The 22,811-nt window shown below is 36.7% G+C and overlaps 1 protein-coding gene and 1 pseudogene across 2 annotated transcripts; one reads left to right on the forward strand and one right to left on the reverse strand.

Moving 5' to 3' along the window:
• Nucleotides 1–8,511: 8,511 nt before the first annotated feature.
• Nucleotides 8,512–13,176, forward strand: LOC120200347 (BTB/POZ domain-containing protein NPY1-like). Of its 2 annotated transcripts, XM_039201224.1 has the most exons (5): nt 8,512–9,161; nt 10,632–10,701; nt 10,811–11,977; nt 12,394–12,920; nt 12,952–13,176. In XM_039201224.1, exons 1-5 carry the CDS (start codon nt 9,100–9,102, stop codon nt 12,962–12,964), a joined length of 1,839 nt encoding a protein of 612 aa, XP_039057155.1. In that variant the 5' UTR covers nt 8,512–9,099; the 3' UTR covers nt 12,965–13,176. The 2 variants fall into 2 exon arrangements, with proteins under 2 accessions (XP_039057155.1, XP_039057147.1); XM_039201216.1 differs by lacking the exon at nt 12,952–13,176 and having other exon boundaries at nt 12,394–12,943.
• Nucleotides 13,177–14,089: 913 nt separating this feature from the next.
• On the reverse strand, nt 14,090–22,579 carry LOC120179531 (annotated as a pseudogene).
• Between the last annotated feature and the right edge of the window lie 232 nt (nt 22,580–22,811).

The raw sequence follows: 22,811 nt of genomic DNA on the forward strand, positions 1-22,811 counted from the left end.
AATACATGGTTACACATACATGTGATATGTGACAGAAAAGAAAGAACAAGTGATGAGAAAAGTCAATGTGACACCTCGGACTCGTATTCGGGTCGGGTACGGGTTGGGGTGTTACAGTTAATGGCATCAGAGCTAAGGTTTAGTCGATTCTCGGTATAAACCGGAGTCTAGAGTGCTTTATAAGGTATACATGCCAACAAAATAGTGAAAACTTCTGATCTAATGGAATAATAAGTATACTGTTGTGCTAATAGAACTATATGATTGTATTTTTATAGATGTCCGGACAAGGTAGTTCTAGAAATGAAGCGGGAGATGATATACCTGTTGAAAGCAGTAATTCACCTGCCCTGGCCAGACAGAGTGAAGAACAGACACCCTCTGGAGTGCATGTGAATGATCAAGATGTATTCTTTAAAACTTTAGACGCGGTATTGACGCATTTTCAACCTCCTGTTACTTCAACTACAAAAATGAATGTTGTAAAAGAGTTGAAGGGTTTAGGAGCTCCAGAGTTTAAAGGGGAAGCTGATAAAGGTCCTGTTACTGTGGACCTTTGGCTTAATGATGTGAAAATCATGCTTGAGGGACTTCATTGTTTCGATGCTGACAAGTTGGATGGAGTCGTCTCCTTGCTTCGAGGGCAAGCGAGAATTTGGTGGACCAACGTTACATTGAGAATGTCTGATGATCAAGTAACTTGGTCTTTGTTTTTAGAAGAATTCAAACATAAGTACATCGGAGATCAATTTGTTCGACAAATGAAGCAAGAGTTCATGAATCTGAAACAATGGAATCGCACTGTATATTAGTACGAGTGTGAATTCAATAAGTTAAGCCGCTTTGCTGCCGAGCTTGTTCCTACTGAGAATGATGCTTGTGAGTGGTTCGTAGAGGGGTTACGTCCTCGGTTGAAGGATATGTTGATTGTATTGAATCTATCCTCATTTCAAAAGGTAGTCAATCGTGCCAAAGCTTTAGAAAGAGCTCAGAATGAGAGATTTGAAAATTCAAGGACTCAAACAGTCAAGAGAACGAGTGCTTCTTCGAGTTCCACACTGTTAAAAAGAGGTAGAGATGTTGGTTCTCGACCTCAAGCTAGATCAGAGTTAGTGGTATCCTCAGCTAGAGGATCAAATCCGATGAGAGGAAGACAAACTCAGTCAGCAGAATCTGGAACTAGGAGATTTAACCAGAGTCAAGACATACAATGCCCACATTGTGGAAAAAATCATTCTGGGATATGTAGAAGGATTTCTGGAGCTTGATTTAGATGTGGGGAGACCGAACATTTTGTTCGGGATTGTCCTAGAGTCGTCGATGAATCTGCATAGCCAGAGAGGTCTATTTCTTCAGGCTAAATGGGAAGAGGTAGAGGCAGAGGAAGAAATCAGTCAGAGTCCTCTGCTCAACAAGAGATACGTTCCACTGCTCGAGTGTATAATCTCAGGATCAATGAAGATCGGGATGATCCGGAAATTATAACAGGTACCTTTCTGCTGTTTGATAAACATGTTATGGTATTGATTGATCCGGGGTCTACATATTCATACATTACTAGTAAGTTAGTGAGAGAATTGAACATTCCGTTAGAAGCTACTAGTAATGAAATGATAGTGACGAATCCATTAGGGCACAGTGCTCGGGTAAACATGGTGAGTCGAGGGTGTCCCATACGAATTCAGGGAATTGAATTCCCTGCTAATTTGATGAAATTACCTTTTGAAGAATTTGAAGTGATACTGGGAATGGATTGGTTATATCGTTATTATGCTAATGTCGATTGTAGACTGAAAAGAGTAACGTTGATAAGTCCAAAAGAGGTAGAAATCGTGGTGTTTAGTGAAGGGTGGAATCCATTGGCGAATGTGATCTCAGTGATGACGGCAAAGAAGTTACTATTACAAGGATGTCAAGGGTTCATTGCTAGTGTGTTAAATGTAAGAGCCAAAGACAAAGAGATTGAATAAATTCCTATCGTTAGAGAGTTCTCTGATATATTCCCTGCAGAATTGCCAGGTTTACCTCCGGACAGAGAGGTAGAATTTCAGATTGAGATAATGCCGGGAACAGCGCCCATTGCAATGGCGCCATACAGAATGGCTCCAAAAGAGTTACAAGAGCTAAAGATTCAATTACAAGAATTGTTGGACAAAGGTTTTATTAGACCAAGTGTATCACCTTGGGGAGCTCCAGTTTTGTTTGTTAAGAAGAATGACGGTTCAATGCGTCTCTGCATTGACTACAGGCAACTCAATAAAGTGACTATCAAGAATAAATATCCACTTCCTCGAATCGATGACTTATTTGATCAATTAAAGGGAGCTTCAGCGTTCTCAAAAATCGATCTACGTTCGGATTATCATCAATTAAAGATTCAAGAGAAAGATGTTCCAAAGACGGCGTTTAAAACAAGATATGGTCATTATGAGTTTATTGTAATGCCGTTTGGAGTTACGAATGCACCAGCTGCTTTCATGGATTTAATGAACAGAATTTTTCAATCCTATTTGGATCAGTTCGTAATGGTTTTCATTGATGATATTTTAATATATTCAAAGTCAGAGGAAGAGCATAGTTCTCATTTGAGGACTGTCTTTCAGAATTTACGAGATAAGAAGCTTTATGCTAAATTCTCTAAATGTGAATTCTGGTTGAATGAAGTGACATTTCTTGGGCATGTAATTTCTGCAGAAGGAGTTCGAGTGGATCCTCAAAAGATTAAAGCTATTCTGGAGTGGGAAGTTCCAAGGAATGTGTCAGAAGTCTGAAGTTTTCTGGGGTTAGCTGGTTATTATCGAAGGTTTGTTAAAAACTTTTCAATAATAGCATTACCCCTAACTAAGCTGTTGAGAAAGGAAGTAAAATTTACTTGGACTCAAGAATGCCAAGAGAGTTTTGAAAAGTTAAAGAAGATTTTGACAGAAGCTCCAGTATTAGTTCAACCTGAGTCTGGCAAGGATTTTGTAGTGTATAGTGATGCGTCTCATAATGGCTTGGGATGTGTGTTAATGCAAGAAGGCAATGTGGTGGCCTATGCTTCACGACAATTAAAGCCGCATGAGAAGAATTATCCGACACACGATCTGGAGATGGCTGCAGTAGTGTTTGCTCTTAAGATCTAGCGTCACTATTTGTATGGTGAGAAATGCTACTTGTATACAGATCACAAGAGTTTAAAGTACTTGATGACCCAGAAAGAGTTGAACTTAAGACAGAGAAGATGGGTAGAATTTCTCAAGGATTATGATGTTGTGATTGATTTTCATCCCGGAAAAGCAAACGTGGTAGCGGATACCTTAAGTCAAAAGACGTTTGCAGCCTTACGAACTATGGATGCTAAACTATCATTAGGCAGAGATGGTGCAATTTATGCGGAATTAACTATCAAACCATCATGGTTAGATCGAATTAAAGAATTGCAAGCCAAAGATGAAAAGTGTTCAAAGAAGTTGTAGCAAATAAAGAATGGAGAATATACAGATTATGAGATGAAAACTAATGGGAACCTATATTATCAAGGGAGGCTAGTGATTCCAGATGTTAATGAATTAAAGAATGATTTATTAATGGAAGCTCACTGTAGTCCATTAACGATGCATCCAGGAGGAAACAAAATGTATATGGATCTCAAGAGTCGATATTGGTGGCCGGGAATGAAGAAATACATTACGGAATTTGTATCAAAATGTTTGATTTGTCAGCAAGTTAAAGCTGAGCATCAGGTTCCGTCGGGACTGTTACAATCAATTTCAATTCCTCAATGGAAATGAGAGAATGTAACAATGGATTTTGTGACGGGGTTTCCTTTAACTCCGAACAAAAGAGATTCAATATGGGTGATTGTAGACAGGTTGACTAAGTCAGCTCATTTTATTCCGGTACGAACTGATTTCTCTATGGATAAATATGCTGAGTTGTATATCAGAGAGATTATACGGTTACATGGTGTACCTGTTTCCATAGTTTCTGATCGGGATCCTAGATTCACGTCACGATTTTGGAAGTCTTTACATGGATCATTGGGCACAAGACTGAATTTTAGCACATCGTTTCATCCTCAGACAGATGGTCAGTCTGAGCGAACTATCCAAATTCTGTAGGATATGTTAAGAGCTTGTGTTATTGAATTTAAAGGATCGTGGGAAAAATATTTGCCACTTGCTGAATTTGCATACAACAATAGTTATCAGTCAAGCATCAAAATGGCTCCCTATGAAGCTTTATATGGGAGAAGATGTCGTACACCCTTGAATTGGTATGAACTTAAGGATAGAGAAGTTATTGGTCCTGAGTTGATTCAGGAAATGGAAGAGAAAGTCCAAGTAATTCAGAATAATCTGAAAGCTGCAGCTGATAGACAGAAATCATATGCTGATTTAAAAAGGAAAGAAATTGAGTTTCAAATCGGAGATAAAATGTTCTTGAAAATGACTCCGTGAAAGAAAGTATTAAGATTTGGACGTAAAGGAAAATTGAGTCCTCGGTTTATTGGACCATATGAAATCGTTAAGAGAGTAGGACCACTGGCATATCAATTAGCTTTGCCACCTGAAATGGAGAAAATTCACAACGTCTTTCATGTCTCCATGCTTAGGAAATATCGATCCGATCCATCTCATATAGTGACTACCAAAGAGATCGAGGTTCAATCAGATTTGACTTATGAGGAAGAACCTGTTCAAATATTGGCTCACGAAGTCAAGCAATTAAGGAACAAGACTATTCCATTAGTCAAAGTGCTGTGGAGAAATCACAAGGTGGAAGAAGCGACGTGGGAACGTGAAGAGGACATGAAGATTCAATATCCCCATCTCTTTGTACAATGAAAATTCGAGGACAAATTTTCTTAAGGGGAAGAGATTTGTAACATCCTAAAATATGGGTTAGTGACTAAATCATAAAACTTCAGAGTTTGGTGATTTAAGTAGGATATTTGTATAGTCCGATGATTTGTTCAGAAATATTTCCTGAAAGTTATTAGTAATTATCAAAGGAATTAAAGGGCAAAATAGTCATTTAGCAAGAAATATATTTTTCCCCAATAATATAAATGAATCACGTGGGAGTGGGGGAAAGAGTTATCTGAAAACTCTTTCTTCTTCCTTCCTTCTTCTCCCAACCCTGGAAGCTAGGCAAAGGTAAGGGTTTTCTGATTTGTTGGTTATTTGTTAAATTAAAGGTTAGGTTTTGATCATTAGATGATAACTAAGCTTAAGGAAAGCTGAAGTTGTCTTATAATCAAAAGATGAAGAAGTTATAAGATATTTAAGAAAACGAGTTTTTATATGAAATCATGGAAAAGAGTTGATAAGTTGAATTTGAAGTTAAATTTGACTTGTCATCATGCTAATTAAGGAATATGAAGTGTTAGAATTGTATTTAGAACATATTGAAATTTGAGTATAATTCTTGAATTTCATATGAAGAATTGGATTTTGAAGTTATAGATGATTTTCATGGATATAAGTTGGTTTAAGTAATGGTAGTTGAGTTTAATGACATGATAGGGGTTTAAAATAGAAGAATTAAGTGAAAATTGATTATTTCCGGGCTTAAAATACAATTTATGGGCATAGGGAACCGATACCCTATGAAGGGGAATCAATTCCCCTTCTAGAACGAGAAAATTCCAGTATGTCCAGGGGGTATCGATTCCCCCATGGGGGGTATTGATTCCCCCTAAAGGAAAAATAAAATTGGGTTCAATAATCTGGCTTAAGTTGTTAACATCAAGTTTAAGGTTTAGGCTTCTGATAGTTGTTTTGAAATGTTATATTTATGTAGATATTGAGCCTAAACAAGTTCCGGAATAATCAAAGGATTATAATCGAATCAAAGCAAGGCTAAGGTGAGTGCAATTTTAATTGTACTTATATTATTGAACATTGGCTTGCGATGAGCTAGTGATGGAGTTACTATGGTAAAAAGTTACTCTTAAAATGTTAATTGATTTGTGATTCTTATATATGCATGAATACATGAAATGGGTATAGGTTATTATATATGTTATATGATATGCATAGACATAAAAGCATGAAACATAAGATATATGATATGATATACATGATTATATGCATATGTGATATATGCTATGAGACATGATCAATGTGAAATGAAATAAGTCATGTGAATATATGAAATGATATATGAATATGCAATACATGATACATGTGATATGATATGAAATACATGATTACACATACATGTGGTATGTGACAGAAAAGAAAGAACAAGTGATGAGAAAAGTTAATGTGACACCTCGGACTCGTATTCGGGTCGGGTACGGGTTGAGGTGTTACAGTCTCGATCCACTGAGTCTGAATCTAGTGGTTGTTTCACTGGAAAACGTCCCAAAATCCGTAAATTTTGATTAAAATGTTTCGGCTTCTTCACTTTCAATCTCCAATTCGTGGACTTTAGAGCAAGTTCTGATAAAATAGAGGTTGGATTTAGACTCAAGGTGTAGAGGCGAAGCGACCCATGAAATTTGGGACCGAACGACCACCATCTATTGCGGTCGACGGTGGCATCTGACCATTTTCTATTTTTATTTAATAGTTGGGTGAGCAAAATAAGAAAGAGAGTAAAGTTCAATGAGGAATGATGTAATATATCCTTTATATTTTCAATTATTTTATATTAAATAATAATAATAAAATGACACATCATCACAATATTAAAAAGTTAACAATAAAGTGAACAAAATGATTCAATTTATAAAGTTAGTGAACAAATTAAAAAAATTGAAGGTACGATAAGTAAAATAAGAGAGAGAATAAAATTCAATGTAATTTACCCTTGAAATTAATGACTTAACAAATATACAGACCCTCATTTCATTATTACTTATGCGTGACCCCTAAATTTCATTTGGTTTCATCCTAGGAGTTATTATCCCTCTAAATAGTAAAATATCCTATTTAATTTATTTAAATTTCAGTTTTTTTAATTAAGACAATAAAAATAGTAATAGATTTTAATTTGGTCTCATTCAATTTATATGTATATAATTTTAAGTTAAAACAACAATGAAATTATATTTTAAAAAGTTTTACTAATCTATATCAGGTACTCACTTAAAACAAATTAAGGAACCCTCTACACAGTATTCAACTTTTGTTGGCTAGTGTGGGTGAGTTCTTACTAACATTGCACTATATAGCTCCAACAAAATGGTCCAATATTAAATTATACATTTTGTTTACGTTTGTTTAATGAATATTTAAGGCCATCGAACCACAGAAAATTAACGCAACCGAAAATGTTATAAAAATTATAATATTTTTGATCGAGGGTAACTTAAAATATTATTTTTTTTTAATATTTTATGTTGAACTGAAACATTATGTATAAGATAATATTTTAGATTATCAATCTAAAATATTGTAAAGAATATTTTTAACCAAATAATATTAACATTTTAAATTACACCAAAAAATATTATAAAGAGTTGTTTTTCCTTAGACTTAAACTCGTCGGTAAAACTTTTCCTTCACTTCTTTTACAAGTGGAAAGACAGGAGAGGATAGCAAGATATCGAAATATCCATTTAGAAACTACCACGTGTTCTACAGACAAAAATCGTGAAACGTGTTAACTTCTGATTGCCTGACAAGGAACCACCATATTCATAGGAATCCCCGACCCGAAAGCGTAAAAAATATAAAAAGAAAAGAAAAGAAAAAACTGGGGGTAAAAAAGTCAAAAAGACAAAGCTACGTGTCAAATGATTAAAAAAGCAAAACACGCGCGGAAAAATGAAGCGCGTAAGAGTAAGCAGACGGGGGGCTTTGATAATTTTTACTGATAAAAAAATAACGTTTTAAATAATGTTTTATCGAAAATATTAAATTAATATTAATATTTTTAATAATTTTCTTAATTATATATTAAGTCTGTCATATAATAAAATTATATGATATGATTAGGGCGGTAAACAAGCTCGACTCGAACTCGAAAAATTTAAAATTAGATTCAACTCGACTCGAAAATTCGCTAGCTAAAAATTATTAAGTTTAACTTTAACTCGAAATATAATATTGAAACTCGACTTGAACTCTAAAAGTTTCAAACTCAAAAAAAATTCAGGAGCTTGATTGAAGCTCGAAACTCAAGCTCGATTGAAGCTCGATTTTAAGCTCAATTCAAGGTCGAACTCGAATTTAAATCTACAAAAATCTTATATTACATTTAAAAATGTATTTTTTTAAAATTTTATAATTATCAATAATATTTTTAATATATTTTTAATAATGTAATTTTAAAAAATCTAAAATTATAATATAACATTTTTTTCGAGTAGCTTGCAAATTTTTCGAATCGATTATTAAGTAGTTTGTTTTAAATCATTAAGAATTCGAGTCGAATTTATTCGATTTGAGTGTTGATTAAATTTTAACTAAATCGATCTCGAATAACTAAGTGGATATCAACTCCCCCATCATTCACACACATGACCACCCGTTAGTGTTGGCCTTCCTTTTTAGACTTTTTTCTAGTTCCCTTGCTTGCTTGCTTCCTCTTCATAAATTTCCCATCATCATCTCTCTGTCGCCACCCTTTGATTTGTTATTTTCTGGGACTTTGGTATCTTTTTTAAATATATTTCTGGGTATTAGTTGTTGTTACTGAATTTTGTTTGGTTATTAAAGATATTAAGCTTCGCCGGTGTCATCATAACGAGAAATGGGATGAGAAACGTGTGGAGGACGATGAGGAAGCTGGGACTGCTGATGTTTCGCTTCTTGTCTCAGTCCATTATTCATTAAACTCTCTCCTTTGGCTTGTTGGCATTGATTGTGCTTGCTTTCTTCAGAATTGTAAGCATATTAAAGAAGTTTTTTTCCCTTCTTATCGAAGGCACATATTTTCCTTTGAAAAAAGGGGCCATTCCTTTGCCTCTGGTACTTGGTTTGGTTTTATTCAGCTAATAGAGACATGGACAGAGAAAGAAGGAAACTTTATCTTTGGTATATGGGTAATAGCATCACAGCCACAAGGAATTTAAACAGAGCTTCTTGAGTTTTTTTTTTTTTAAAAGGATTTTCCTTTTGTTTCTCATAATCTGTAAAGGTGTTCTCGAGAAAAACAATAAACATGAAGTTTATGAAGCTTGGCTCGAAGCCTGACGCCTTCCAAGCTGATGGCAGATGTGTCCGGTACGATGGGTTTTACTCACATTCTCTTCTTTTACAACTAAATTGTTCTTTAGCTTTCTGCTATCCTTCCTTTGATTTGGTCTTGTTTTGCCACGCATTTTGTTTTCCATTGTGCTGTTTGTTCCCGACATATTTAACTATTGGTTTTGGTGTTTTCCCCTATCTTGTATTGTGCATTTTAGTCCCTATGGTTTTCTGAGATGCGTGCTTAGCTCTAGTCTCCTAAGGAAAAAAGAGAACTTTTAAGTGGTTAATCATTCCATTGGAAAAGTCACAACTTTAACAAGTAATTTCTTTTGGCTTTTGTCTTGGTGATAGATTAACCACATGGGTGGTTTCACTGCAATTATTACTCTTCTATTGTTTGCTTTTTATTTGGGGGCGGGGATTGAACATTGAAAACGAAAAAAAGAAGAGGCACGGGGTATCTTGGAGGTGGTCCAGCTGTTGAACCTGTCATCTTTTTCATGAGTTTGTGGTCCAGATATCTGGAAATGCATATTGGGAGCACTTATGCCTTTAATCATGGTTGTTAAGAATCTCTCCCCGTGTAATCAATTAGCATGTTCCGCCCAACTAGGAGTGATCTTGGATTTTACTCCATTATAACATGCCTGAAAGTCTCTTCCATTTACAACAGATCTTGTACCCGAATCACTTCATTGTTGTCTTGCTAGGGTATAGTAATAAGTAGGAGAAATCTAGTCTCGTAACCAAATCGATGTGTTACCCGAACCATGTATTGATCTGAGACGCTTATATTCTTTGACTAGCAGATTAATAACACCTGATTAAGATGACACAACTGATTCAAACATGGAAATTGAAGTAGACTGAGAGCTCTAGCATGGAAACTTTATACGGATCTCTTAGTCTAATGTGTAGTTGCATCATAAAATGAAATGTCAGCAGCATTGAAGCTTTTTAATTTGTTTACTTGTGGACAAGACTATGCGATACTAATGTATTTATAGAAAGTTGTCACCAGAGTCCTTTTCTAAAGATGTGTAAACAACCGAAAGTTAATAAACCTGAATTGATCTTTAATGAAAGTGCAATTACTTGACAACTGAGATTTTGAGGCTTTCAAGCCATTTCTAGGCTTCTTGTTTGTTTCTATCCTTATTCATGTTTGAGAAAGGCAAGACTTACACCTAAAAGTCGCCAATCTGGTTGAGAAGATGGTATGTAGTTCTCAGAGTTTAATTTTCAAGTTCATTGACAAATAATATGACAAGTGAGCAAAATAGCCTTTGATTTTTTAACTAGAGCCCACGAGGCAAATACGGCAGTCGGTTTGTTCTTTTTAATTCTCCAAGGTCATTATCTTCATGATGAATGTGGCTTCTGTGCATTTATGTCTTTTTTTCTTCTCGGAAGAACAGGTAAGTTTTTGATGTTCTCTAAATGTCTTTAGGTTTAAGTCGCCCCCCTCTTTGTGGAGTTAACATAAACTTTCCGTTGACGCAGGCATGTCACATCTGATTTGCCAACAGATGTCACCATTAATGTTGGTGAAGTTAAATTCTACCTTCACAAGGTATGCTCAATTCCTTCTAAACTTATGAATTTCTAGAATTCTGCCCGTGGAGAGCAGCTGCTTAATTATAATTGTCAATTACAAAGGCCATTTTTATGTTGCTTTGCAGTTCCCTCTGCTGTCTAAGAGCCGTCACTTGCAAGAACTAGTGCTGAAAGCCAGTGAGGAATGCTGTGATGGGATTAATATGGTTGATTTTCCGGGTGGGCCAAAGGCATTTGAAATTTGTGCTAAATTCTGCTATGGGATGACCGTTACTTTAAATGCTTACAGTGTCGTGGCTGCACGTTGTGCTGCTGAATACTTAGGGATGACTGAGGATGTTGATCGAGGTAATCTGATTTTTAAAATCGAAGTATTTCTTAATTCTAGCATATTCCGTAGCTGGAAAGATTCCATTATTGTTCTACAAACCACCAAATCTGTTCTACCATGGTCCGAAAACCTGAAGATCGTTGGAAGATGCATTGATTCCATAGCATCTAAAACCTCAGTGGATCCAGCAAACGTTACATGGTCCTACACTTATAACAGGAAGCTGTCAGCGTGTGGCAAAGTTGCTACAGAGGGTATGAAATTTAGAGAGAAGATTGTATCTGTTCCGAATGATTGGTGGATTGAAGATATATGTGAGCTAGACATTGATCTCTACAAGCGAGTCCTGACTGCCGTGAAATCAAAGGGAAGAATGGATGGTGTGGCTATTGGTGAGGCTCTGAAAACTTTCGCTGTTAGATGGTTGCCAGATTCTGTCGATGCCTTGGTTTCTGATGTACACTCGTGGAGGAACAAATTACTTGTGGAAACAGTTGTGTGTTTATTGCCTTCGGATAAGAGTGTTGGCTGTTCATGTAGTTTCTTGTTGAAGCTGTTGAAAGTTGCCATCCTGGTTGGGGTGGATGATTCCTCAAAGGAAGATCTATTGAATAGGATAAGCTTAAAGTTGCATGAAGCTTCTGTCAAGGATTTATTAATCCCGGCACGGCCTCCACAAACTACATTATATGATGTTGAAATTTTTCTATCTATTGCAAATCAGTATATGATGCATATTCAAGATTTATATGTTGCAAAGAATGAGACAGGATGTACCGATTTTGTTCTAGGGCATGGATCCTTGTTGAGTGTTGGTAAATTGATTGATGAGTATCTTGAAGAAATTGCATGTGACCCAAACCTTTCCCTTGCCGTTTTCATTGACTTGTCTCGGTCTATACCCGAGTTTGCTAGACCAATTCATGACGGACTCTATAAAGCCATTGACATGTACCTAAAGGTAGGCTTTTCAACTATGTGCCGATTTCACCTATCTTTTCAAGTTCAAGAATTATATATCCAATCATATGCATAAATGATTTCAGTATATTTTCTGATGCTAAACAAAGTTCGTGTTTGTGAATATTTAGAATGTACTTCTAGGCCTCTCTTCCGTCAATCATTGCATGGGTTTATTTGTACTGCAGCTGTGACAGCATCTATGAACCATTAGAGCATCTGCATCTGCATCTGCATCTTACGGAAAATCTCCAATGTTATGACTTCGTAATCCTAACTGCATTTTTAGCTTTTGATCCAACTTTGTAATCCTAACTGTTTTCTTACACAATGCGTGCCACTTGTATAATGAGAACCTGAAACTGTTTCATGAATGCAGTCGGACAGTGTTAAAATAATAAGTTATGTTGCCTGCAGAAGCATCCAAGCTTGACGAAGGACGAAAGAAAGAATTTGTGTGGCTTGATGGATGTCAAGAAATTGACAATGGATGCATCTATTCATGCTGCACAGAATGAGAGACTTCCACTTCGAGTTGTAGTACAAGTTCTCTTCTTTGAGCAGGTTAGGGCTACTACAGCTGGAGCTCAATCACTTAACAACAATCCTTGTGGTGCATCCCATTCCACGACCAACACCGATGAAGAATCGGAGAAGACTGCAGCTGAAGTTTGCAAATCCCTCGATCAACAGATGAGTCAGGTTAAGATAACCAGGGACGAATTCCAAAAAAATGGTAAGTTGGCCAAAAGTAATAGCAAAAACAGTAACAGCGATGTGCAGCTGCTGCCATCTCGATCAAGAAAAATATTCGACAAATTGTGGGGATTCGGTAAAGGGCATGTGGAAAACAGAAGTTCTGAGACATCTACAAGTTCACAAAGCCCAACTTCAATGGTTCCAGGGGATACCAAGTCTTCGGGTTCATCTTCCAGGAACAGGAGGCACTCTATATCCTAAGGGAAGATTCAAAATATTTTTAGTGTAAAAAGTTGTAGGATTTTGTTGCAGTTGATGATGAAGGTTCTTACCATAAGGGAAGCATTCTAAAATGGGATCAGCTGCATAAAATTTGTAATCAGTTTTATTTTTATGTTTTGTGCTTTCGTTTTTAACATCTTATCCAACTGTACGATCATCCTTGTATTAACTTTCATGTAGTTAATCGGAGGATTACATTTCCTTTAAACTTGGTAACTTATGATTCCTTGTGATACACACACACACACACACAAAAGAAGATTTACATGGTAAAACTTAACCACGAAATACTTGATTCATAAAAAAATGTTAGGCTTCCCTGAAAATGCAAGAAAACGTGCGAAAGTTTGGTATCCATGAAATTTCCCTTCTCTTGCATTTCAACGCACTTGCAGAAAGCTTCCACTTTTTTTTTCTTTTTATAACACTGAAAAGAAAATTTGATCGACTGAATATGAAAAAAGTAAGCTTACTGAAATTTGAAAGATGATATGGATTGTTTCGGCCCTGGAAAATGCTGCTGATCGACGATATCAGGTATTGTCTTGTGGATCCAGATCCAAAATTCTTTTGTTTTGATCATATTTTCCCATTCCTTTATCAAATCGGTTGATACAGCACTCTAGAGTGTATCCCGACTACACCAGAGAGCACTCCTGCCTTGCTTCAAGAAGAGCAAATGTCGAGAGCGTTACTTTATTACTTGATAAATGGTGGGCTTCATTAAGTACATGAAAGATCACGAGCAACCCCAGGCGTTGTCCATGCGGACATTTGGATATCAGATAATCGGTATGTACATACAGTATCTGCAGACAATGACTGGAAATCTCTTACTCAGGTATATGAAAGATCATAAAGTACAGTTATCATGGATGGGATTTATCATCAAGATCACTAACGTTCTTATTTGCAAATGATCATTGTTACTCAGGTATAAAGTTCCCTACTGGTCTCATTTCATTGAATCTGACATGAGATGCACATATGTTAATGGCCTTATTTTCATTACTCTTATCAGAATTTATATTATTCAGGTGTCACAAGTGTATTTAATGTGTATTTTGTTCATGAAAGTGCCTGCATGTTGTGTTCCTTTGGGATAAAGTTAATGGCTTTAAATGTCTATTCATCTCACGAAGCAGTTTTGATACATGAATGATCTTATTCGAAAGGAAATATCGAGAACAGATTGGGCAAAGGTTTTAGTCAAGGCGACGGAGGAGGTACTCGATTTCAACTTCTTTTGTTAGGGGAATCAACCAATCTCCATAGAGACCCGAAGCAACAGCTGGATCAACCTTGTACTTTCCCTTGTTTCCACCATCACCAAGCTTCACTTCCTGACCAAATGTCATCGCCTTCTTCGCCACCCTCTTCTTTACTGCTTCTTCAACATCCGCAAACGTCAATAAAGATGCCAGAGCATCTCTATCCTGAAATACCCGCATCAACGTCCCTTGTCAATAACATAGTACTAACTTCACAGTTACTATGCATCATAGGAGCAAAATGAAATTAAAGTACCTGAGCTCGAATTGGTGGCTCGTATTCTTTCTGTTCGTCTCTGAATTTATCTTCAGCTACAAGTTTCCCATAGTGTACTCTTCTAGAGAGCGCCTGGAGGGATTAGCAATGTACTTTAGAGCCTATTTTCTAACTACATATCATATCATATAGACATACAAGGTGTTTACAAGAGGTAGTAAAATACCTGTAAACACTCGAGATCACAAGCGGCAGTCGAAGCATAGTTTCCGTCTTCACCCGGAATGACAAACAATGGAAGCAGTTTGTTCAAATACATATCCCATATGACCTTATTTACGTTAATAGACATTGCTGCTGGATGCAAAACCTGTTGCGTTGAAGTTATTAGTTCAGATTATGATCAAATCGGACTCCAATTTACGGAAAACCCAGAAGAGAAACACAGGTAAGTTAGCCAGCTTGGGGAGACTAAAGCATACCTATGGGTACTTATAATGTGGCATCAGTGAGGGTGGTAGATTATCTGGGAAGAATGGATGCTCTTCAGGATTCTCATATCTTCCAGCCTGCAACTCATTCACACTTGGCAAATTTTAAGACCAAGCACAGTGGAGATAAAGTAACAAAGAAAAAGAGTGTACCGTAGCTTGGATGGCCTCCATTTGTTTAACAAAGAACTCGATGAAAGAGCCGCTTAACCCGGGAATCAAAGGGCGGTATGTCGGAGAATTGAAAGGGAACCCGGCTCTTTCTATCAGACAGAAAACAATGGTGTCCTCTTGCCTCGTCAATGAATCCCTCACCATCTGAAGCGTCAATCCATTGCTAACGTTGTGGGACTCTGCTTTGGCTGTTAATTTGTGTTGACAAACTGAAGTGGCTGTGAGAAAGGCAAGAGTCACCATCATCATTACCGGAAACATATCCATTGTCTGGTCAAAAAACAACCCAAGGTGGAGTTTTAAGATCTGTTTGATTATAACGAATGCATTTATGACTCTTGAAAAAAGTAAACGGAAGTGGTGAGTGTATGAGATTCTGAAGAGCAATGACGTTGACAAATGGGAAGAGCGACGACTTTCCTGGTCTGAATTTTATGCAAAATTTATGACCATCAATCACCGGGTCCAAAGTTAAGCCAATGTATGGTATAAAAAGAAATAAAAGTGGATGGCGAGTGGTGTGCACGGAAGGAGCTGCTTTTCTTTGCCTTCAGACTGCAGTAATGGTATTGTTATTTACATCAGCTTTAAAATCTAAGGCCAACTTATCGGCTCAGGCGTGCCGTGGCTTCCAATTTAAATGTAATTAATATATGTAAATCTTATTAAATTAAATGTAATTGTAAATTATCTATTATACTTTGCAACTTTTAAGGAAAAGTTGAGAGTTCATATAATTATACATGCATTTTAATTTATTCATTTTAAATTTATGTAACTATATAATCATAGTTGATATCATTAAGCACAACATAAAATTATATTATAATTACACTTTATCAATCAAAACCATAATTTGAACCAATATCTAAAAGTTAATATTGCAAACAATAATTAATGAAAGCATCGATTCAAGATGATGTATTATTATCCTTTCAAATTCGGATTTCATGATTTTAAATTTTTTATTATCAAATCAAGTTAGGGAAGGTACTAAATTTAGTCGAGCAGATCGACTTTTTTGGTCTTCACCAAAATTGAAAGATTTAGGGTAAAGTGGTGTGGAATTCAGGTTAATTTCCACCAATAACAGATTCACCTTCGAAACTATTATCTAGGTGACTAGTGTGAAAACGATTGTACTAATAGGACAATAATTAACAACAACTATACCCGACAATAGCTATTAAATAGACATAAAAGAGAACACCAAAATATTTCACTAATAGAGGAAATATTACAAAGAGAGAAAGAATACAAATAGCCTTTAATATAGAAGAAAGCTTATATTTGTGGGATGATTAACTAAGGAGGAGGTTGACTTTATTTATAACAAAAGAATTTCCCCTCCTCCTTATACACAACCAATGTGGGACTTTGCCAAAAACCAACAAATCTCCACCTTGGCAAATTTCACACACATCTCTAAAAAAAAATCTTTTAATTTGTAACAATATTGACCAAGTCTAAACAATGTTTAAACTTGATCGCAGTTACCACTTTTGTCAACATATCAGCAGGATTCTCAGTGGTCTGAATCTTCTGGATTATGACTCCACCTTCTTCTAGAATCTCTCGTACAAAGTGATATCGAACATCGATGTGATTCGTCCTTGCATGGTAAACCTGGTTCTTTGCTAAATGAATAGCACTCTGACTGTCACAGTGCACTTTGATGTGCTTTTGTTCCATTCCCAATTCACCAAGCAACCCTTGAAGCCAAATTGCCTCATTCACAGCCTCTGTAACTGCCATATACTCTGCCTCTGTAGTAGACAAAGCCACTATTGACTGTAAGGTGGACTTCCAACTGATTGGTGCCTTTGCAAATGTAAACACATAACCAGTAGTTGATCGACGCTTGTCCAAATCACCTGCATAGTCTGAATCACAATACCCAACTACACACTGACCGTCTTGTTTGTCCTGCTGAAAGACCAAACCAACATCTACGGTGTTCAGAATATACCGCAGAATCCATTTCACAGCTTGCCAATGCTCCTTTCCAGGATCATGCATATACCTGCTCACAACCCCAACTGCCTGTGAAATATCGGGTCTCGTACACACCATTGCATACATCAAGCTACCAACAGCACTTGCATATGGAACCTTTGACATGTATTCCCGTTCTGCATCATCCTTAGGTGACATTGATGCACCGAGCTTGAAATGAGGAGCAAGAGGTGTACTAACTGGTTTTGACATCTCATTTATGCCAAAACGTTTTAGTACCTTCCTCAGATATTCTTTCTGAGACAAACAAAGCCTCCCCAATTTCTTATCCCTTGATATCTCCATGCCTAGAATCTTCTTCGCTTCACCAAGATCCTTCATCTCAAACTCTCTGTTCAATTGAGTCTTTAGTTTCGCAATTTATGTCTGACTCCTGGAAGCTATCAACATATCATCAACATAAAGAAGAAGATATATATAGGATCCATCTTCTAGCTCGCGTAAATACACACAATGATCATATTTGCTTCTTGTGTACTTCTGCCCTATCATAAACTTGTCAAATCGCTTGTACCAGTGCCTTGGAGATTGCTTCAATCCGTACAACGATTTTTCTAATTTACACACCATCTCTTCTTTTTCAGCAACTTTGAATCCATCTGGCTGAGTCATGTAGATTTCCTCATCCAAGTCTCCATGTAAAAATGCAGTTTTTACATCCATCTGAACTAGTTCCAAATCCAACTGCGCTACCAAAGCCAACAAAATTCTGATGGATGAATGTTTTACAACTGGAGAAAATACTTCATTATAATCAACTCCCTCCGTTTGAGCGTAGCCTTTAGCCACCAATCTTGCTTTGTAGCGGATGTTATTCTTGTCAGGAAATCCATCTTTCTTTGCATATACCCACTTGCACCCAATTACCTTCTTTCCCTTCGGAAGGCTAGCTAGTTTCCACGTCTGATTCTTTTGAAGGGATTGCATTTCTTCATTCATGGCGATCCTCCACTTTTTATATTTTGAACTTTGAACTGCTTCATTAAAAGTGGCAGGAACGTCATCAATTGCAATTGGTGATGCAAAAGAGACTATATCAGCATAACGAGCAGGTTGTCTAATGGACCTCTTTCCCTTTCTGAGTGCAATTGATTCATGTTGCTATGGAGGTTCTTGGGTCTGAACCTCTTCTTCATCTGACTCTTCTTCTACCATAGGAGAGTCAACATCAGTTTCTTTACTGGTTGGGACAATCTTGCTTCCTTCAAACTCCACATGTTTGGGAGTTCCATCTGTCTGGTCCAATTTTTCTGAAGTCACATTTCTCAACATGGTAGATTCATCAAAGATAACATCCCTGCTGAAGATTATTTTCTTTGTTTCTGAACACCAAAGACGATAGCCTTTTACACCAGAGGTGATCCCCATAAAGATCACATTCTTTGCTCTTGGATCCAGCTTTGACTCCTTAACATGGTAGTATGCAGTGGAACCAAACACATATAAGGAATCATAATCTGTAGCAGGTACTCCAAACCATTTCTCTAATGGTATTTTACCACCAATAGCAGTCGATGGTAAGCGGTTGACAAGGTGACAAGCATAGACCAAAGCCTCAGCCCAAAATTCTTTGCCTAACCCAGCATTAGACAACATACACCGAACCTTCTCCACTAATGTCCGGTTCATACGCTCTGTCACCCCATTTTATTGTGGTGTACCTCTGACAGTGAAGTGCCTGAAAATGCCTTCATCTTCACAGACTTTCAGAAATGGATCATTTTTGTACTCTCCACCATTGTCTGTACAGAGACGTTTGATTTTTCTGCCTATTTGAGTCTCCATCATCTTTTCCATTTAAGGAAAAATCCTAGCACCTCATCCTTTGTCTTCATTGGATACACCCAAACTCTCCGGGAAAAATCATCAACAAAGGTGACATAATAGTGTGTTCCTCCCAATGAAGTTGTCTTGGAAGGTCCCCATACATCTGAATGAACATAATCTAAAATACCTTTAGTATCATGGATTGCTATTCCAAATTTCACCATCGTCTTCTTCCCTTTGATGCAATGCTCACAAAAAGTTAATTTGCAAGTTCGAGCACCCTTCAATAATCCTTGATCAATGAGTAATTTCAAGGATTTTTCACCAACATGCCCCAAGCGCATATGCCATAACCTGGTTGCTTCTGACTCATGTTCATCTGTAGAAGATGCCACTACTGTTGTCCCAGCAATTGTACTACCCAGAAAGTAATACATATTGTTTCTTTTTCGGATTCCCTTCATTATCACCAGTGCACCAGAGATAATCCTCATAATCCCATCTTTTGCCCTCACTTCTAAACCTTTTGACTCTAAGGTTCCCACAGAGATGAGATTTCTCATTAAATCTGGTACATAATGGACACCTGTTAAGGTTCTGATTGATCCATCCTGATTCCTCAAGCGAATTGAACCAATCCCAAGTGTGTCAAGAGGGGAATTATTTGTTGTGTAGACAATTCCACCTTTTAGTTCTTTAAAATCAAAGAACCATTCTCTATTGTGGGTCATATGGTGGCTACAAGCTGAATCTAACAGCCATGAACTGGAACAGCTGGTTGATGGCGTAGCAGCGAATGCGAAATCTGAATCTGCATCATCATACTCGACCACATTTGATTCTGAGACAACCTTCCCCCTTTCAGGTTTGCCTTTATTCTTTATATTGGGGCATTCTTTCTTCTAGTGCCCTTTTTCTCGACAAAATGCACATTCATCTTTGCTCAATCTATACTTTGACTTCGATCTCCCTCTACTTCCTTTATTCTGACTCTTCGAATGGCCTCTAACAACAAGAGCTTCTGCTTCGACACTTGTGTTTTCTTGTTTGTCTTTCTTTCTCAATTCATAACTATACAAGGCAACAGTTACTTCACTGAGAGACACATCAACCTTCCCATGAAGTAGAGTAGTTTCAAGATACCCAAACTCATCAGGAAGTGATCCCATCAATATCAAAGTCAGATCTTCGTCTTCAAAAGTCACGTCCATATTCATCAGATCAGTCACCAACTGATTAAAGCTAGTAATGTGATCATTCATAGTGGTACCAGGTACATAGTTGAAGCGGAACAATCTCTTTTTCATGTAGAGTTTGTTATGACCGCTTTTCTTCAAAAATTTCTCCTCCAGTGCCTTCCACAATTTACTTGCAGAAGTTTCCTTAGAAAATGCATATTTCTGCTTTCTAGAAAGACACGATCAAATAGTACCACATGTCATTCTATTGATCCTCTTCCATTCTTTCTCCTCAACATCATCTGGTTTCTCTCCTTCAATAATAATGTCTAGACCCTGCTGAAATAGGTCATCTAGAACCTCACTTTGCCACATGCCGAAATGACCGGTGCAATCAAAAATCTCCACTGCAAATCTAACATTTGTCACAACATTTCTTTCCAAAATTAAAGATGAAGAAGCGTCTGTCATTTCTACTACAAATTCTATTTAATAGTTGCCAATGCGGAATGTCAATTATCCCAAGGAAATTTTTTCTGATGTGGAAGATCAGCCTAAGCCGCAACCACATAGCATACTAAAATAAACCAAGAGCTCTGATACCAATTGTTGTGAAATTCGGGTTAATTTCCACCAATAACAAATTCACCTTCGAAATTATTATCTAGGTGACTAGTGTGAAAACGATTGTACTAAAAATCACCCCAAGGTATATTCCCAGGAAAGAGGAGGGGTCACAATGGTCCCTCTTAAAACCAACTTTCCTTAGACAGAACTACCAAGACAAGTAATTTTAATAGGACAATAATTAACAACAACTATATCCGACAATAGCTATTAAATAGACATAAAAGAGAACACCAAAATATTTCACTAATAGAGGAAATATTACAAAGAGAGAAAGAATACAAATAGCCTTTAATATAGAAGAATGCTTATATTTGTGGGATGATTAACTAAGGAGGATGATGACTTTATTTATAACAAAAGAATTTTCCCTCCTCCTTATACACAACCAATGTGGGACTTTGCCAAAAACCAACATGAAGTACATAAACGATCCATCGACTATAGGTTATAAATTTCTTGAGTCCCCGACCATTAAAAGTTACAAAATGATCTTTCGACTATAGGGTATTATTTTGTTGAGTCCCTGAATATTAAAAGTTACAAAGTGATCTTTTTTCGTTAAAAAATTGAAGGTCGTCTGAGCATGATGTTAACATGTTAATTGGGATATGATAAATAATCATCCCAAAACCGTTTAGATTTGTATAATCGTTTAAGATTTTGACTGACATTTTTAAACGGAAAAGGTCGTGTTTAAAACATGTAAATAGTCGGATGACCATTCTATAACGTTTAAAAGTCAGGGGACTCCACAAAACATCATCCTGTAATCGGGATCATTTCGTAATTTCTCGTAGTTGAAGTAGTCAAAAATCAACATCGTTGTCATGTATCATTCGTATACTTCACCCAAAGACTTGATAGAAAAAAATCAAAACAAATATTTGAAATTAAGAAATGCCCTAGTTTTATTCGTACCTCGATGATTTCCGAAGCCTGATCTGTGGACAATCTGCCTGAATCGAAATGGAGTTGTAAACGTTCTAACTCGAGTTCAAGTTCTGCTTCAAGTCTATCCATTCCCTGTAGACAACTTTCTTTATTCGGCACATCAAATATTGCTTTCTCCATCTCCAAACCTTCCTCCACGGCATAGTTTGATTCGATACTCTTAGCTGGAACGAATAAATCTTTATTTTGAAGCTCATCTTTAAGAACACTCTCCATTTGGATTCTCAATTCCGTCGTCTTCTGAATTTCATTTCTACTCTCGGCAACCAGTTGCAGCAACAAACATCCTATCCCCACGTTAAAACTAGCTTCTCGCCTGCGTATTTCTATGTTTCTTTAAAGGATAAAATCAATTTTGGAAATCAGAAATCAAATTATACACATCTGTTACCAAAAAAACGCTATATCCCAATAATTTTCGAATCGGTTCTCATGTCCGATGAGAGAAAACCGAGAATGGTAACGATCCAGTTCATAAGATTAACTACTCTACATATATTCAATTTACTATGAAATTATCGAATAAGCTAAATAATAAACAATTTTTTAAAAATTATTTATTTAGAATTGTATATTTATAAATTATTGTCCTATGAAATTAAATTTCATATAAACACTGATTTGCATTATTAATTTCCATTTCACCGATACGTATTACTCTTAACATTGCCGTAAACAACTAGAAATGAATAAAAACTCACCTGATGACAAATCAGGACGATCGGTCACTTGATTAGGAGGAGCCACGTCATCGTCGTCTTCTTTTCTCTCGCCATTAGTCCTCTTCATCTTGCGACGATCAATGGCAGAGAAGAAACAAGAAGCGAACCAGCTCAGAGGGAGGCAGTAAAATCCTCTGGAACAGTCCATGAGAAGTGTGGTTTCTTCTCGGAGGCCTTGGGAGTTAAAGGAGGGAAAGTTTTGCATTTGAACAGAGTCACAGTATAACGAAAAGGCTTAAACTTGAAGACTATCCAGCAACGGGATCGGAACTGTGGATATATATATATAGTAACAGTGTGGCAGTTTCATTTTGGAAGGAAAATTTTGATCTTTTACCTTTTATTTCTTTTATGAGTGTTTTAATATTTCCAATAAATGCAGGTACCGACAAACATTTCCATAAATGTCGTATAGTTTTCATATGTGAGACATATTA

This window comes from Hibiscus syriacus, unplaced genomic scaffold (assembly GCF_006381635.1).
Source record: "Hibiscus syriacus cultivar Baekdansim isolate YM2019G1 unplaced genomic scaffold, ASM638163v2 tig00000340_pilon, whole genome shotgun sequence".
NCBI lineage: Eukaryota > Viridiplantae > Streptophyta > Magnoliopsida > Malvales > Malvaceae > Hibiscus > Hibiscus syriacus.

What these genes read in the sequence shown, in the direction of transcription:
- LOC120200347 (XM_039201216.1), top strand. Translation starts at nt 9,100, where the DNA reads ATGAAGTTTATGAAGCTTGGCTCGAAGCCTGACGCCTTCCAAGCTGAT. An exon ending in TTAAATTCTACCTTCACAAG is followed by an intron (nt 10,702 to 10,810) that starts GTATGCTCAATT and finishes GTTGCTTTGCAG; the next exon opens with TTCCCTCTGCTGTCTAAGAG. An exon ending in CCATTGACATGTACCTAAAG is followed by an intron (nt 11,978 to 12,393) that starts GTAGGCTTTTCA and finishes TGTTGCCTGCAG; the next exon opens with AAGCATCCAAGCTTGACGAA.